Raw genomic sequence first — 18286 nt, forward strand, 5'->3', positions numbered from 1 at the left:
CTTCTGTTCTCAGGTGACATTAGAATGAGTTTATGATAATTTAGTCTGCTAAAATTTTTGAAACTTACTAAATAATTCATTTCCTCATATAAAGTTACTTTTTGCTAATTTTTCCTTACTGATCTACTGACATAAAGTAATAAACCTTCACAATTATAGTAATTGTCATTCTAAATAACGTATTTATAACTGTCTCAATTGTTCAAATTAGTCTTCAGGGCAAGGCAGGTCATTTTTTCTATTTCAGATGTTATTAATTACTCCTACCCTCTTTTTTTTTTTTTTAAGATTTTATTTATTCATGAGAGACACACACACACACACACACACACACACAGAGAGAGAGACACAAGGCAGAGGCAGAAGCAGGCTTCATGCAGGGAGCCTGATGTGGGACTTGATCCCAGGTCTCCAGAATCAGGCCCTGGGCTGAAGGCTGCGCTAAACCGTTGAGCCCCCCGGGCTGCCCAATTACTCCTAACTTCTAATCATTAATACAATTATTAATAGTATCTTTCCAAGTGTAACTCTGGAATTTAAAGCATTCTTTTTTTTTTTTTTAATTTATTTTTTATTGGTGTTCAATTTACTAACATACAGAATAACCCCCAGTGCCCGTCACCCATTCAATTTAAAGCATTCTTTTGAAAACTCTGACACCTTGTGTTGAACCTTATTCTAGAAATGTAGAAGAATTACAGCTGAAACTGACGAAGGCGAATGAAAATGCAAACTTTCTGCAGAAGAGTATTGGGGAAGTAACTCTCCAAGCAGAACAGAGCCAGCAGGAAGCAGCTAAAAAGCACGAGGAAGAAAAGAAAGAGCTTCTGAGGAAATTGTTGGACCTGGTGAGGAGAGTAAATGAGACTGTGTGCTGGCAAGGAAGGTGAGGGTGGGGCACATATGGCTAAATGACTTACTGCTTTGCTTGGGATCTCTGTAGGAAAAAAAGGTGGAAATGAGCCACAACCAGTGCCAGGATCTGAAAGCCAGGTTTGAGGAAGCCAGTTGTGACATGAAGGCGAAGCACGAAGCAGTCCTGCAGAACCTGCATAAGATGCTGTCGGACACAGAGGAGAGGCTGAAGGCTGCACAGGAGAAGAACAGTGACTTGCTGCAGGAGATGGTGGAACTGAAAAAGCAAGCCGACAAAGCCAAAGTATGTTCTTAGGAGAGGATCACGGTGCCGCATGGGATCAGGGCTGCAGTGGGGCTTATCAAGCAGCAGCAGATGGGATGGGTAACAGTGACCTTTACAGGTGCTAACCTCTGAGTGCATGGCAGGATGGCGAATTACATTTTCCTGGCTTCCAGCTCTTTCTGCCAGCTGCTGATCCTTCTCCAGGGTGGTGATGGCTGCCATACAGGTGTTTCCTCTGAGTGTACTGTGTAGCCATCATCCCCTCACCCCTGTGCTGCTTGCTTCCCAGCTGTCACACAGGCTCATGTAGCCTGAGCTCTGTCTGCTGGCTTGCAGGAGGCCCTCTTGTGGCCTCTAATCTTGGCCATCTTGCCACCACCTTGCCCTGAGGTTAGGAGAGACATCTTTCAGCAAAACAACAGGCAGAGGCCAAGCAAAGCAAGTGAGTGCTGGAGAAGCAGAGCTCCTATAGGGCATGTTAGAAACGAGGACTCTAGCGAGGGCTTTTATAGGGCTTTTATATGTCCCCGGAAAGCACTCTGAGCTCCCTGGCAGGGAAGCTGGAGACAGGGGCTGTGAGGAAACATCCTGTTATTAAATAGAATAGAATGTAATACATTAAATTTCATTTTATGGCATCAGGATCATATCTGCAACCCAGTATATTTTTTTACTCTGGTAAGATAATGAAGTTCAACTGTCCTGCCAGTGTTTAACTTTTTCCTGCCACCATTGAACTTGCTCAAAGAAAAGTAAATACTTGTCTTTTATTATTTTTAATGTTTGTCTAGGAGTTTGGTGAAAAGGAAATGTAAAAGAGCATACATAAGACTTGAAACAAATCCCACCTAAAACTTGTTTATTAAATTAGACCATGACATAACACGTGCTATGTATATATACGTGCACTCTCTCTCCTCTCCATGCCGCTCTCAAGGCTTTGTCTTTCCCTATAGAACATCTCCAGCTTTATGAGCCATTTAACACTAGATATAATTTCCAGACCTTTTGTCTTTGTGGTTCCCTTTATCTGGACAGACTCCACTTTTTTAGTGTTTTCCTTATAAATGTTGCAGTCTGACCAAACCACAGCATTCCAGTAGTTTGTGTAAAGGCTCATGAATTTTGCTTACTGATGTTTTAAATTAAAAAAAATTTTTTTACAAGGGTCATTTGGTTAGGATTGTTCCTCTTCCAAAGTTGTCTCAATACCTGATTTCTATGGATTTCAGTGTTTGTCAACAACAGTGGCCCACAGATTTTAATCTGATGAAACTTAAGATGTTTTCCTCTGGGAAAATTTATATGCTCAGCAAGTTTTTATATAAGGTATTAGGAGGTTCATGGAACCTACAAAATTGCTGCATTTCCTCATTTAAGAGCTGGTGATCTGTAGCTGTGCTGTCCAAGATACTAGCCATTGGCCACATCAATTTGAGTTTGAATTTGTTAAATTTTAATAAATTACAAATTTAACTTCTCCATTGTACTCACTAGACTTCACGTGCTCACAAGCCACACACATAATCAGAGACTACCATATTCATTCAGATAAAGAAACTCACACCACTACAAGAGGTTCTGGAAAGCACTAGTATAGATAATGTGGTCAAGTCATTTTGTAAACCAGTATATATATATATGTATTTTTTAAACCCATTTATTTTAGTCACCAAAGCTTAGCAAGTTGGTCTGTACTTTTAATAAGTTATATGTAATATTGGGATCAAGTTAGGCCAGTGATTGATTGTCCTTTAGAAAGTTAAGGTCTTGTAGTTAGTTTGAAAAGCAATAGTTTGTTTTCCCTCACCTGTTCCCTCCCTTTTTTGATTAAAACATACTCACTTTTTGTAGTTCTCTGGATTGTATTTTTTAAAATTCTTCTCTGAATTCTTCCAACAATAGAAATAATGGGGAAGTTGGAAGGGCAGAAAAGAATCTCATCCCCTGATATCAAAGTCAAAAGACTGTTTTTACCTCATAGGTACCACTCAGGGATGATTTCAAAAGTGTTGCAAAGATAAACCAGTGGGTAGACTAGCACTTGGCAACACTAAACCTGCTTTGTATTAACCTTTTGTGGGCTCTTTCTTTTTTCTTTTTAAATTAATTAATTAATTAATTTATTTATTTATTTATGATAGAGAGAGAGACATAGGCAGAGGGAGAAGCAGGCTCCATGCACTGGGAGCCCGACGTAGGATTCGATCCCGGGTCTCCAGGATCACGCCCTGGGCCAAAGGCAGGCGCCAAACTGCTGCGCCACCCAGGGATCCTGTGGGCTCTTTTTATCTAGGTTTCCCCTCTTGTTATCTAGATAGTTTCTATGACAGTTACTGTTAAAAAAATTTCAAACTTTTATGATTTAGGTTACATTAAGTTATTTGGGCTCGCATTTGTCTGCTTGACTTCATTGTTTCCATTCTTTCCATCTTTTGTTTCTGTAGTCGCTAACTTATTTGTTAACATCAGCCAAAAAAGAAATTGAACTAATGTCAGAAGAGCTGAGGGGTCTGAAATCAGAGAAGCAGCTTCTTGCACAGGAGGGGAATGCTTTAAAGTTAGAAAAAGGTTCACTTTTATCAAAGCTGGTAGAGGTGGAGGCCAAAATAACTTTACTTCAGGAAGATCAACAGAAACTGTGGTTGGTAAATGAAACTCTTCATTTAGAAAAAGAGAAAGCCTTAGAAGAAAAGCAAGATGCTGAAAAGCTTCATCAGCAGGAACAGCTCCATAAAGAAGCTTTGGTGGTTGAGAGAGAGCAATTACTACGAGAAGTCAATATTGCACAGGCAGAACTTTTGAAGATCAGTAAGGAAAATGACTCTTTGCAGCTTTCCAGAGCAAGCTTGCAGGCACTCGTAGAAGAGCTCCACCTTAGCAAAGATACTTTGATTGCTGAGTCTAAGAAAGATCAGGAAGAAAAAGATCACCTGGAGGATCATATCAAGAAGCTCGTTACTGAAAATCTTGCCTTGGCTAAAGATAAAGATGAAATTATTCAGAAGCTCCAGAGCTCTTATGAGGAACTAGTCAAAGATCAGAAAACCTTGGTGCAGGAGATTGAAGATCTCACGACTGAGAAAAAGTCAGCTTTGGAGAAGCAGTCAGGTCTTGATAACATGTGCATAGCCTTGAAAGTGGAAAGAGAAAATCTTCTCCAAAGCAGCAAAGATCTGCAGTTTGAGAAGGACATGCTTCTTCAAGATCGAGAAAAGCTGAGTGCCAGCTTGGAGGCTGCCATCCAGATCAAGCAGCTGCTCAGCACGGAAGCCAGTGGGCTCCGCACACAGCTGGACGATGCCCAGCGGGCTCTGAGAAAGGATGAGCTGGAGATGAGGCAGCTTCAGGCTACAAATACCAGCCTCAGCAAGCTCCTGGAAGAAATCAAGACCAGTCGGGAGATCACAGACTCAGAGTGCATCCAGCTTCTGCATGAAAAAGAAACCTTGGCTTCATCCGAGAGAAGACTCTTGGCTGAAAAAGAAGAACTTCTAAGTGAAAACAGACTTGTCACTGAAAAACTGAAGAAATGCTCAGAAGAGGCCACCCAAATCGAAGTGAGCCTGAACGAGAAGATCACTTACCTGATTTCTGAGAAGGAGGTGGTATGTCAGAAAATTGCAAAACTCAAAAAGCAGCATGACAGTCTCTTGAAAGAAAAGTCGGTCTTGGAAATGCAAAATGGAGATTTGCTTGCAGAAAGAGAGAATTCCATGAAAACCATGGGAGACCTCAAACGGAAATATGATCAGGAGTCTGCCAACAGAAGAATCATCGTGCACGAGAAGATGAAACTCCTCGGTAATCTCGACACTCTGAAGAAGGAGCTTCAGGAGAGGAAAAGGGAAAACCAGGAGCTGGCGGCCACCAAGTGTGATCTCTCTCTGATGTTGAAAGAGGCTCAAAATGCCAAGAAGAGTCTAGAAAAAGAGCACACGAGCATCCTGCAAGCAAAGGAGAGTCTGAATGCTGAACTTCAGACTTGCTGTTCAGAAAAGAGCATCTTGCTACGGGATGGGCTGAGCCTGCAAGAAGAGTGTCAGAGACTAAACGAGGAGATCCACACAATACAGCAGTCCTTCATCCTGGAAAAAGAAGCCAGAGCACAGGAAAACGAGTCCTCCCTGTATGAAAACAATAAACTTCATGGGAGGGTGGTGCTCCTAGAGCAGGAGCTGGAAGAATTAAGAGGGTGTACGAAGCAGCTGCAGTCTGAAAAGTTTGCACTCGTCCAAGAGAAGACCAAGTCTGAGCAGAAAGTGGTAGAGATAATTAAGGAGAAGGAACTCTTGAGTGCAGAAACGGCCCAGCTTGCTGCCAATATAGAGACTCTAAAGAGTGATTTTGCCACCTTGTCCAAGTCCAAGTTAGAGCTGCAGGAGCTGCACAGCTACCTCACCAAGATCTTGGATGACCTCCGGCTGAAGCATGAGATGACTCTGGCTGATCGCATCAGGGTGGTGCAGGACAACAAGAACCTCTTGGCCGAGAAGAGAGACATGATGCTGACGAAGGAGGAGCTCCTGAAGGAGAAGGAGAAGCTGGCAGAAAGCTACTTCATCCTTCAGAAAGAGATTAGCCAATTGGCCAAAACCAACAGCCATATCTCAGCCAACCTCCTAGAATCTCAAAATGAAAACCGTATTTTGAGGAAAGACAAGAGCAAGCTCACTCTTAAAATTAGAGAGCTCGAGACTCTTCAGTCATTTACGGTAAAACGGGAGGGTCAGGGACCAGACCTGGACTACTAACCCTGTGTACTAACTTCCCAGCGCCCCGGGGGCTTAGGGTCTTGTCTTTTTTGTGGCCACCTGAGGAAATGCACCCCCCCCCCCCAACACACTTTTGCAGTTGCTCATGTGTCTCAAGCTCATGTGTTTGTTCCCACCTGAAGGGGCAGTTCTTTACTAAATCTCTAATTGCAGTTGTCTTTCCCTGTTGGAAAGAATTGTAAACTGTGAATAAAAAGGATATATGTTTTAACTTAAGGAGACCTTTTCTTCAAAAAGTCAGCTGTGGTTCTTAAAGGATTAAGAACAGGAGTAAAATGGGCACATTGTGAAACATAGTATCTTCTGTTTGACTTTTAACTATTTCCTTGTGTCTATCCATTTGGAGTTGGAATACTCCAGTGAGCTCTCCATGGCTGGTGGTGGGGAAGGCATAAGGCAGAATTTCCATAAGTTTTGTTAGACAACATGAAATTATAAGCAAGTGCCTAAGAATGTTTTATTTTTTATGAAAAACAAGAAATAAACACAAAATTTTATTTCTTATAATTATTTTTATATTTTATCAGCTAAGGTTTTGTGTCCATATGCACATTATCTTTTTTATTCACAGCCATGTTTATATTCATTACCCCAGCTTCCTTCATAGACTTTTCCATTTAATGCTTCTCATTAAACACTTGAGCCTTATGTTAATAATTGCCCAAATAATTTTTATTTTTACTTGAGAAATTACCAACCTAAATGACAAGTGATTTCAAAAGCCCCAAATCTGAAATAGCAAAGAATAGTATTTCAAACATACGGCAATAAATATGATTAAGGGAAAATTCAGCTACGTAAGGATGTTGCTGTTTATTATCACTGAATGTTTCTCTCAAATATAGGTCAGAATGATGGGCGTGACAGTATAACTTTGGAGCTTAGAAGACAGGTTTAGAAGGGTCTGAAAATACACAGATGGTATATTGCAGTTGGCTTGTTTGAAGAATGGCATGGAAAGGGTCTGTAACTCTCTTCCCCTGTCACGTCTGTCTGTTTGCCTTGGCATCGGATTGGTGACTGGCCCTTAACCTTAACCACACAGACAGTGAGGGCTGCCCGAGCAGCACAGCCTGAGCATCCCCAGCAGGCTTGCTCAGGTCTGCCCTCATTTCTCACAGTGCTTTTTTATATTCAGGCTGCTCAAACGGCAGAAGACGCCATGCAGATAATGGAACAGATGACCAAAGAGAAGAGCGAAACTCTGGCCTCCTTGGAGGATACCAAGCAAACAAATGAAAAACTACAGAATGAAGTAATCAGATTTAAATGGCTTTTTGTACAAAGGACAGCTTATCGACTTCATGGAATGCTTGATCAGTAACTCGGGATTGTTTATTTTTTGAAGTATGGCCTCATGCAGGTTGGATCTGTGTTAGTGGAGTCGAATGTACACCAGGAGCACAATAATATTAAATAAAGTGTATTACTTCATTATTCACTTAGTGGGATCAACGTTTAAAAAAGTGAGGAGAAAACCTGATAGTGTGGCTTTGTGGTAACTTCAGTGATGGAATTGATGAGAGAGGTACTCATGACACTCTCTTGTTTTTGTATCTTTTATCTTAAATCACACACGTTTTTTTTCCCTCAACTCTTTCCCAGCATGAGCCACTAAATTCCACCTCTCAGCTCTGAGTTTGACATAGACCTTTTCTTGGCCTCATTCAGCCCTGGTTGGTTCCCTTCTGTGTCCTCTCCAATCAGCCACTTCTAGGTCTCAGACTGGTGGCATCGAGATCACTTTGATTCTTTCCAAAGGAGTGTATTTCTCATTCCTGGACCCATTTTTATTCCCCTGCTCCCCACTCCCAGCTCCTCCAACCCTTTATTCTTTGGGAAGCAGTTACCTCTCAACCCTAAGCAGATTGATTCACCAGAGTAGATACGTGAAGTTCCATAGAACTTCAGATACTTTTAAAAGGGATGGTCAGGTGAGACATTAAGGACTCAAAGCAGGGGAAGGGCTAGCCACATTGAATAGCTGCTTCATAGAGGCTAGACCTCATTACGGAAGATCAGAGATGGAGATCTGGAAAGATATGCACATTTTGAGATAATTATAGGGTGAATAAAACTAGATATAGAAGAAGGTACATTTATAAAATTGATAGTCCTGAGAGAAGAAGAAAAAGCATTAAAAAAAGATAATCACAGAAGCTAAATAAGAAGATTTTAGGAATATATTTAATTTTTGAGGATAGAATCAGGGAGAATTGTGTTTTCAAGACACAGCCTTTGGTGTACTTGTCACAACCAGAATACAAGACTGGATGAATAATTTTTTGGGACCCATTGCAATACTTGGTTTTTCTTGCTCTGTGAATCTGGAATTCCAGATTCCTCTGTTGAGTTGTAGAGGGCATTAAAAGGAATATCATGATGCTAAGGCTATCAAGGCACTGTCTAGGACTCCTGACTGGTGGCATGTAATGTGGCAAAGGTATCTCTGACTGTAGGGGATGACTACCCAAGTCCCAGGAAGCCACCGTGGCATCAGAAAACATACCCTGGGCAATGATGGCTCGGAATGAGCTCCCTATCCTTGCTAGAGGCTCCTCCCCTAGAACTCCTGTCACCTGCCAGAGCCTGTATAGTTGGTCGTATCCTCACTCATCTCAGGAACATGTCCAGTTTTCCCACCAGGGCCAGGCCCTGAGCTGGCTGCATTCCCTGTGGGCCCGTGATAGGGCTGGACGAATGTGAGTGCTTTTCTGCCTCACTGCATGGCTTTCTCCTTTTCAGATCCAAGTTAAGATGGATAACCAAATATTCTCCTACCTACAGATACTTGATTCAAAAAATTCTTATAGTCAGAACGCCGCCCATTTGGTACTAAAGTTGACAAATACATCCAAAATTACTAATCTGTAGGAAAGGAAAGGGATTTTTGTTTTTATTACAAAGAGTAATTCTTGCTGATGTCATGCCTTTGGAACTTATTTCTTGTGGGCTTTTTTTGTTGTTTTAAGAGGGGTCATACTTGAATAGTAGGTTCAATCGTAAATATTGAGAATTGTACACGAAATGAAAGCAAACTTTTGTTGTAATCCACGTAGCAATTTAGTTTGACAGTTTGGCCGGGTGTACAGGAAATGTCTGACTAAATATAAGGGGGAGGTTTGCAGTTTGTAATAGATGTGGTTGTTTGTCATCTCCTCACCTGGTGACTTTTTCTGTGTTTTTTTTTTTTCAAGTGACTAATTTCGTCTTTTTAGTGCCCATTTGCATGAATAATTTGTCTATCCAGTCATGTCCCTGGAAAATGAAATCATTTCATTCAGTTTTTTTTCTTGGTCTTTAAGTTAGATACACTTAAGGAAAACAACTTGAAGAACGTGGAAGAGCTGAACAAATCAAAAGAACTTCTGACGGTAGAGAACCAAAAAATGGAAGAGTTTAGGAAAGAAATGTAAGTTCATCTCCTTTGAGATAAACTATGGGACTTAATATTGCAAAAGTGAAAATGATACTAGTTATTTTAAAAAATAGCTTGACAAGTACTTAAAGTAATGCTCCCAGCACGCCTGAGATGTAACTTACCTGTAGCCACTTACCTGTTAGGTAGCTAAGTCACACCGATAGCTGGATTAAAGGATCAAAGCAAAATGTGTGCTGGCTGACAAGTAAAGATGTTTGGGATTGGAATATGACTTGATGAATAAAATACAAGAGGAATGAGAGTTTTTTTCTAAAGCACCATGCATTTTTTTTTTAATATTTTTATTTATTTATTCATGAGAGACAGAAAGAAGCAGAGACAGGCAGAGGGAGAAGCAGGCTCCCTGTGGAGAGCCCAATGCAGGACTCGATCCCAGGACCCTAGGATCAACCACTGAGCCACCCAGGCACACCAAGCAGTGTGCTTTAAAGGATCTGAAACCTCAGACCCTTTATTAATCTCTCAACGCCCTTCCTGTAGCGAGAAAGAAAACCTGTCACTCTCAAGCATATTAATAATCTTGATTTTTAAGAGGAATCAAACTTCTTGGTATGGAAACAAGATGAAAGAACTCTGGAAGAATCTTTTCTTTTTTTTTAAAGATTTTATTTATTGGGGATCCCTGGGTGGCTCAGCGGTTAGTGCCTGCCTTCGGCCTGGGGCGTGATCCTGGGGTCCCAGGATCGAGTCCCACATCAAGCTCCCTGCATGGAGCCTGCTTCTCCCTCTGTCTGTGTCTCTGCCTCTCTCTCTGTGTGACTATCATAAATAAATAAAAATTTTTTAAAAAGATTTTATTTATTTATTCATGAGAGACCCACAGAGAGAGAGAGGCAGAGACACAGGCAGAGGGAGAAGTAGGCTCCATGCAGGGGGCCCGACATGGGACTTGATCCCTGGTCTCCGGGATCAGGCCTGGGACTGAAAGTGGCGCTAAACCGCTGAGCCACCTGGGCTGCCCTGGAAGAATCTTTGTAATGGAGGTTAACCACCAGTCTGCTACATCAGTTTCAGGTGGACAGGCTGGCCATGTTTCCTTTGTCAGCACCACCTCCAAATCCTTGCCTTTCAAGTCTGATACTCATAGTTATTGCTGTTTATCTGGCATTTTAAATGATAGTTTCAGTGTAGATTTCATTTACTCTTCAGAGAGCTGTACCATACCAACTGTGTGAACCTCAACATTTAAAGCCAGTTAATGACGTAAACGTTTGAGTGTGTCTTCCATGCTAGGAAGGATACAAGGATGGATTTATAAGGCTCCTGCCCTTCCAGGGCTTAAATTATTTACTTCTAGTTCTGATCAAACAGAAGCATCAGTTCCAAGTCACCATCCTCAATACGATTTTTTTTTTTCTTTTCTTAATACAATTTGTTGATCAAGCTTGGACTAAACCTACTACATGTTGGTTTCTAAGAGTTCCTAAAATCCCCCAAGAAAGAATCTCATCTGAGTGATTCAGGTGGCAAGCGATTAATCCTTTCCTCAGTCATAGTTCGTGTTTTTGTATTTAATTTTTATTTAAATTCCAGTTAGTTATATACAGTGTAATGTTAGTTTCAGCGGTACAGTGTAGTGATTCAGCACTTCTGTACCTCAGTCTTAGTTTCAATGATACTTGATACTTTTCTAGACGATGTTTATTTTATTTTTTTAAATTTTTATTTATTTATGATAGTCACAGAGAGAGAGAGAGAGAAAGAGAGAGAGAGAGAGGAGCAGAGACATAGGCAGAGGGAGAAGCAGGCTCCATGCACCGGGAGCCTGACGTGGGATTCGATCCCGGGTCTCCAGGATTGCGCCCTGGGCCAAAGGCAGGCGCTAAACCGCTGCGCCACCCAGGGATCCCCTAGACGATGTTTAGACAGATCCCACTACTTCTGTTCACATACACAGATTTCTCAGTTTATAGTTGTGCTCGTGGACATCAGGAAGAGCTTGCATTTCTTGGCCTTCTTAAGCTACATCACAGAGAGAGAAAGGTCACATGATGGGAAACAGAGACACCATCAGCTCCGAGAGGGTAGCCCCAGGTCCGGTTTGGGAATCTCCCCTGTGATACAAGTAATTAGGCTGACCTAGAGAGTTTGGAGCACTGTTGACTTTAGTTCATTTGTGTCACACAGGCAGCTGGTGAGGGAGGATCTGAGGAGCAGAAGATTCCTTAACCAACCTCCCACTGCCATAATCCCACCTTTGAGCTCTCTGGGCCATACTAGGTAATGGAGGGGCAGGGCCAGCATGGACCTAGCCAAGAGAGTTCTTGGGACTTTGATAAAACTCTTTCCTACAGGATTATTCAGGAGTCTCTCGTAATGGTCATTGCATCAGTCTAGTATTAAAGCATCCACCGTCCCTATTAGATCTCTGTGTCATGTCACCCACTTCCAATTAGTATGGGGTGGTTTTACCTCTGTTACGAGAATGTTTTGTGCTTTTCTTTGAATGATTCCATTGAACAATAAAAGCTTAGCCTCCTGGCTATGGACACAGAGGATCATGAGCAAAAGACTGTGGCCCATGCCGCTGCCTCTCTAATCTTGGCCTGTCCTACTCCCTGGAGCCATTGTCCCCGCATCTCTGACCACCAAGGAGGGGAGTAGCTTGGCTGAGGAGGAGTCAGGACCATCAGGCAGACAGCCTGTGCTGCTTTTGCTTCTCCACCTTTTTTCTGGCCTACCAGGCCTGGGGGAATCACCCCTTCTGTTGGTAATCTGGCACACCGTGGCTAGGGTTCTTTAGCAGGAGGGCAGAGCAGTAGGAGACACCAGGGACAGGCTTCAGAAGCTGGTGGAGGGAGTAGGAGGAGTAGGTTGAAAGCCCCTGCCCCCAGTGACTCTGTTCCCTGCCCTAGACTTGGCCACATTTCAGGGACCATCTAAAATAAATATACTACATAATGGGAATGGGGATCATGCTTCTCAAAAAAAAAAAGGCAGGGGGGCAGTCATTTTACCATTCTTTCATTCCTCAGGACTCAAAGCTAGAGAATGAGCTGCTGATTGTTTCTCTGTGGTTCAGCATGTATATGGGGCACTCTGTGTCCTTTAGAACTTCCCTGGTATCTCCCCTAGGTTGACAGGATTTCAATTCCTGGAGGAAAATGGACACCAGTTTAGACACTGGAGTTCTAACTGGAACTACCTCCTACGGAATATTGCCCTTGGTGCTGGAAACCAGAGCTTGTAGCTAAGTGTTCTTTCTATGCTATTTACTAGACTGATTTTAGAAAAACTTGGTTTAGGTTAGCCAGCTCCTATTATCAGGTGGAGTGAGGAAATAAAATGTTTTCTCTCTGACATATAATTTTGAATATTAGGGAAAATGATATAAGTAGCTTAATTATTGTATTTAGTCACCTGGCACAGTAATAAATCTAGTATAGATTTAGCATGGCAATTAATAGATTTATAATAGGCTTATAAGTACAGTGTTTGCAAGTCAATGTGAACAATATGTATTTGCCTCTCCATTTGTGTGTTTTTTTTTAAGATTTTATTTATTCATTCATGAGAGACAGAGAGAGGCAGAGATATAGGTAGAGGGAGAAGCAGGCTCCCTGCACGGAACCTGATGTGGGGCTTAATCCCAGGACCCTGGGATCGTGCCCTGAACCAAAGGCAGATGCTTAATCACTGAGCCACCCAGGTGCCCCTCCCTCTCAGTTTTTTTTTTAATTTTTATTTATTTATGATAGTCACACACAGAGAGAGAGAGAGGCAGAGACACAGGCAGAGGGAGAAGCAGGCTCCATGCACCAGGAGCCCGATGTGGGATTCGATCCCGGGTCTCCAGGATCGCGCCCCAAGCCAAAGGCAGGAGCCAAACCGCTGCGCCACCCAGGGATCCCATCCCTCTCAGTTTTAAAACTGAGATAGTCTTCTGTCATGTAGAAAGAAAGGTAGCTTTAAAAATTGTTAGAAATACTTGTAGGTATTTTCAGTATTATTCCCTAGAGTATTTCTGGAAATTGAGCTGTGAGAGCCTCCTCTATGAAATGCATGTACCCTGCTACACTCTAAAGAAAAATGGAAAGGTGTTTCTATATTCGAATCACGAGTGAGGTCCATCACCAGTTTTAACTCCAGTTCTCTTGCTTCTACAACTTACTGGCTTTATGATTTGGGGAAAATCTCTTACTTCCCTGAGCTTCAGTTTTCTCATCTTTAAAATATAAATAATATTGGCCTCATTGGGGTTTGAGGACTGACTGAGAAAATGTTCATGAAAGCATTTTATCGATTTTACATTGAACAAATATTGCTTTTTTAGATCAATACTTTAGGACATTTTGAAATTTCTTTGACTCCTTATTTTAATTTTCTTTAGTGTGGGCCTTTAATTAATTAATTAATTTATTTATTTATTTATTAAATTTTTTTTAGCATGGGCCTTTAATAGAAACCACGGATTTAAAAAGCCATTAAGGGGTGCCTGGGTGGCTCAGTCAGTTAGGCATCCAACTTTTAATCTCAGCTCAGGTCTTGATCTCAAGGTCATGAGTTCAAAACCTGCACTGGGCTCCATGCATGGTATGGAGCTTACTTAATAATAATAATAATAATAATAATAATAATAATAATAATAATAAACCATTAAAAGATGAAAATCTTTAAGAGACCAAGAGCAGTCACCAACATATCACTGACAGGCTACTCAGATGCTGAGACCAAATAGCTCCTAAGGAAGACAGTGACCACCTAGGAATAAAAGATTTGACTTATGATGATTTCATCCTAAGTAAAATCTTCAGATTTGTCAAGAATTGATGGACTTTGGCCAGAAGGTGAACTTGAGCTGTAGTTGTAGAGTGTGTATGTGTGTGTGTTTGTGTGTGTGTGTGTATCCATAATTAAAATCAACCCTCCTAGCTTTTGAATGACTGGAAGCAAAGATTACTTCTCTGTTTTTCTTCACTTGCTAAGTAGATGTCTCTGTAAAACACCTAATTTAACGTGCTAGCAGAATTTCTGTGTAGATTTCTTCCCCTAAATCTTACCCCAGTATGCATATTATAGGTGGATGGAGAATTAAAACTCAAACTGAAGATGCCAGGCATTGCCACCCATTAGACAATTGAAGTTAAAAATAGATATGTTCCTGCATCAGCAGATGGATTCATACCCAGAGGACTTGATTCAGGATTCAGCCATGTATGACAGCTTCCTAAATGGAGTTGAGCCAACACAGACTTAAATCTCATAGTGGCATCAAAACCTTCTCTGACAGAAAACTAAAATCCAGTGATCAGATAAAGTATTTTCAATATCTATGTGTAAAGGATGAGAATTTGAGATGTATATTTTGTATAATTTTAATTGTCAAGATGTTTAATAAGTGTACTTACCCTGTTCACATTCTGTATGCTGATGTTCATGATACAGGTCCGCAGGCTATCTTTTTATTTGCTACTTTTAATTACAACTCAGCATTGTGGAAAGAATACAGTCAAAATGAAACACCTGTTATGTAACTGGAAAGCCTCATTTCCTTTGGGCATTTCACCTCAAGAGGCGTCCTAAAAATATCTTCAAATTCACGCCAGCACTTGACTCTAACAGATACTGGCAAATGGGACCATTAGATTTTTATTTCTGCCAGAAAAAAAGCCAGATTATGGATCTGTGCAGTCAGAACAGAGTACCTTGGCTTTATCAGCATACTGGGTTTTAGCATAATTTTCTAGTGGAAATAGTCCTTAAAGATGAGAGGACTGACCATTTCGCTTGTCATTTATTTTACAGTAGCATTGCTCTTTGTATGGGGAATGTTGAGAAGTGGGTGAGTGTGGGTGGAGAGAGGGTGGGATGTAGTGTTTATCAGGCTTAAAAAAACCATGTAATGATTGTGGGTGGCAGTCCTCCTCCGGAGAGGTGAGAGCCATTCAGCCCCTTCGTCCAGAGATACTGTGGCCTCCTGTTGTTATAGATCCCATTGGGCACGTGACCCAGATATATTTTCCTCAGTGCTGTGGAGCTGGTTGTCTCCCACAGTTTCCTTGCCTGTCTTGTTTCTATGGTAACCCTGCACTCACTGTCCTTGCAGAGAAACCCTCAGGCAGGCATCAGCTCAGAAGTCCCAGCAGCTTTCGGCTTTGCAAGAAGAGAACGTGAAACTTGCTGAGGAGCTGGGGAGAACCAGGGACGAAGTCACGGGTCATCAGAAGGTCAGTGGGTCCGGGGTGGGGAAGGGTGGGCAGAGGTGAGGGGACGTGCCCAGCTCTGCCATGCTCCCATCTGCTGTTGTTGGCAGGATGCTCGGAGGCCCCTCCATGTGGTTGGCTCATTCCGAATTGGATTTCAAGTTGCCTGTGTGATGTCTCCTTGCTTTCAAGTGTGCTGCTGTAGGACTTAGGATAGGAGTTGACAGATTCTTTAAAAAAAAAAAAAAAAAAACCCAAAAATCCCAGTAGCAACACAGGGAACTTGTAAGGAAGTGGAAAATAAGACCTCTGTTAGGCAATCTCATAGCAATGCATTTAAATAGAAAGGAACAATATCTTCTCCCTACTATTGCCTGGATTCCAAAATTACTTTTCTCCTAAGATTCTTTGTTTTTTTCTTTCATCAGAATTGGCTTGAAGGAATCAAATTCCCAGGATGAGGGTTTGGTGTGGGGGTTGGCAGCTGTTTTTAAATAGAACCCTCCTTTTCTTTAAAAAAAATTTTTTTAAAAGCATTTCCTAATGGAACTGTGTATGTCTGTGCAGTTGTGTGCGTTGACATGCGGTATGTCACCTGGAATGGGCTAACCACAACCGATTTGCTTCATACTTAAATCACAAAGATTTCTGATAAGTTTATTAAGTAGTGAAACAAAACTGATTTTAAAGAATGCTGTACGCTGCTTTTTATTCTTTCTTAGTTGAATCAAAGTGGTAAATTGTCAGTCACATCTGGCCTCAGCAGAATCTTAAAATGAGATTTTTTTTTTTTTTTTTAATTTTTATTTATGATAGTCAGAGAGAGAGAGAGACAGGCAGAGACATAGGCAGAGGGAGAAGCAGGCTCCATGCACCGGTAGCCTGATGTGGGATTCGATCCTGGGTCTCCAGGATCATGCCCTGGGCCAAAGGCAGGCGCCAAACCGCTGCGCCACCCAGGGATCCCTTAAAATGAGATTTTTAAGAGAATTTTACTGTGTGGTCATTAATTCTTGCTTTATACTTTAAGAGAATTTTTTTTCCCCCAGCATACTTTGCAAAGATTAATTCTCAGGATGGAGTCATTTGCAGGTAATTATATTGAGAACCCAATGACATGGTGCAGTTTGTGATGAAAACACTTTTTGGAGAGTTGATTTCCGATATTAAAGTATTAAAGTCTTCATTCAAAAAAAAAAATCTTCATTCTAGCTTTCCATGATATTTCTCACGAAAGAAATGCCACATCTCTCCAGACTCCAGGATGGCAATGATGCTTTGGTGATATTAGCTCACGTTTACTGGCTCTTACACTGTGACAAGCACAAATAAATGATAGCTGTCCTATCATTTAATCTTTACAATAATTCTAGGAAATGGCTCACTCTGTCATTATTTCTACTTGTAAGAGAAGAAATAGGTACATAAAGATAGTAATTTGCTCACCCTCAGTCAGGGACTAGTGTCACGAAATGTTTGCCATCTTCTGATTTGGATCAGGGAAAGTTAACTTAAATAAAGCCTTATCCTTTGGGGAGAACCTGGAGTTCGTGAAAAATAGGAGCCCTTTGACCAGATGAGATCTTTTTTTTTTTCTTGGCACAAACTAGAGCTTGTAGAGCACTGCTTAGCTCTCTCACTGTGTCTGTAAGTTCTTGAAAGAGAAGGATCTCTAAGAGGTGTCTCACCTGACTTCATGGAACATCTCTGGTAGAGCAGATTCCAGACGTGGGAGGAACACGGAGGGATCATCCTCTCCTCTCATGTTGTGACCTTAACTGGACGGTTGATTGTATTTCTTGCTTCTTCCGGTCACTCAGAACTGGAAAGCAGTGGAAGGGAGGCAACCTTCCTCTGGGATGGGAAGGCAGGGCTCCCTCCCTCCCATGCTCTTCTCTTGCATGTTGGCATTTGAATTGCCTTCCTTTTGAAAAGGTTTTGTCACTAGAAATTTGAAAGTCAGTGACTTCAAAGGGTGTTACAGAACAGCTCGTGCAAGGATCAAATAAGAAAAGTGACTTCTCTTTAAAGGACAGGTTGTGGGATCCCTGGGTGGCGCAGCGGTTTGGCGCCTGCCTTTGGCCCAGCGCGTGATCCTGGAGACCCGGGATCAAATCCCACATCGGGCTCCCGGTGCATGGAGCCTGCTTCTCCCTCTGCCTATGTCTCTGCCTCTCTCTCTCTCTCTCTCTCTACCTCTCTCTGTGACTATCATAAAAAAAAAAAAAAAAAAAAAAAAAAATTTAAAGGACAGGTTGTTAGGCCCTTACTAGTTCTGTGTTTTATTCAGGAGAGAAAGGAGTATGAACTAGATAATAGGCTTCAATGGTAGAACTTGTTAACAATGATGTTGATTACCAAGGAGGATTATGGGTAATTCTTCCCCTGAAATAAACACAAATATAAATAAATACACACACATATATATAGTGTCTGTGTATATTTATTTCAAAAGAATGGAGAGAATCACCCATCTAAAATAATTTAGAAGCAACATTAGTCTACAGAAGACTGATTAATTCATTGGCTCTGTTACTCTTACTGTGTAATCTTCAGGAATTTAGAGTACGGCTTACTTCTGTAAAATCGCAAATTTCACTTTATTGTAGTCATGCCAAATTATTGACCAACTATGTTTAGAAATATACTACAGAGCCACCATGTTTGGCAGAAACTCTCTTTTTAAAAAAAGAGAATTTTAATTGTATTCCTACAGAAACATTACTTTCTATACTGAAGACAGTGGAGATGAAGTTGATAGGGCATGGGTAAATACCAACCCAGG

General features: G+C 41.4%; 1 protein-coding gene across 22 annotated transcripts in view; it reads left to right on the forward strand.

Annotated features, from left to right (window-relative positions):
• CLIP1 (CAP-Gly domain containing linker protein 1) overlaps nucleotides 1-18286 on the forward strand; it is a 124776-nt gene that overhangs the window by 81109 nt on the left and 25381 nt on the right. For 18 of the 22 annotated variants that reach the window (XR_012019163.1, XM_072802361.1, XM_072802372.1 and 15 more), the window contains 6 exons: nucleotides 683-848; nucleotides 944-1159; nucleotides 3589-5856; nucleotides 7055-7171; nucleotides 9222-9328; nucleotides 15405-15525. Coding sequence is in view for 21 of the 22 variants with exons in the window: in XM_072802361.1 (XP_072658462.1) it covers nucleotides 683-848; nucleotides 944-1159; nucleotides 3589-5856; nucleotides 7055-7171; nucleotides 9222-9328; nucleotides 15405-15525 (2995 nt within the window). In the remaining variant the exon portion in view is untranslated. Of the gene's footprint in view, nucleotides 1-682; nucleotides 849-943; nucleotides 1160-3588; nucleotides 5857-7054; nucleotides 7172-9221; nucleotides 9329-11485; nucleotides 12289-15404; nucleotides 15526-18286 lie in introns of those variants that run through there. The other 4 variants (XM_072802381.1, XM_072802382.1, XM_072802383.1 and 1 more) reach the window with 2 other exon arrangements.

Source organism: Canis lupus, chromosome 27 (assembly GCF_048164855.1).
Source record: "Canis lupus baileyi chromosome 27, mCanLup2.hap1, whole genome shotgun sequence".
Classification (NCBI taxonomy): Eukaryota; Metazoa; Chordata; class Mammalia; order Carnivora; family Canidae; genus Canis; species Canis lupus.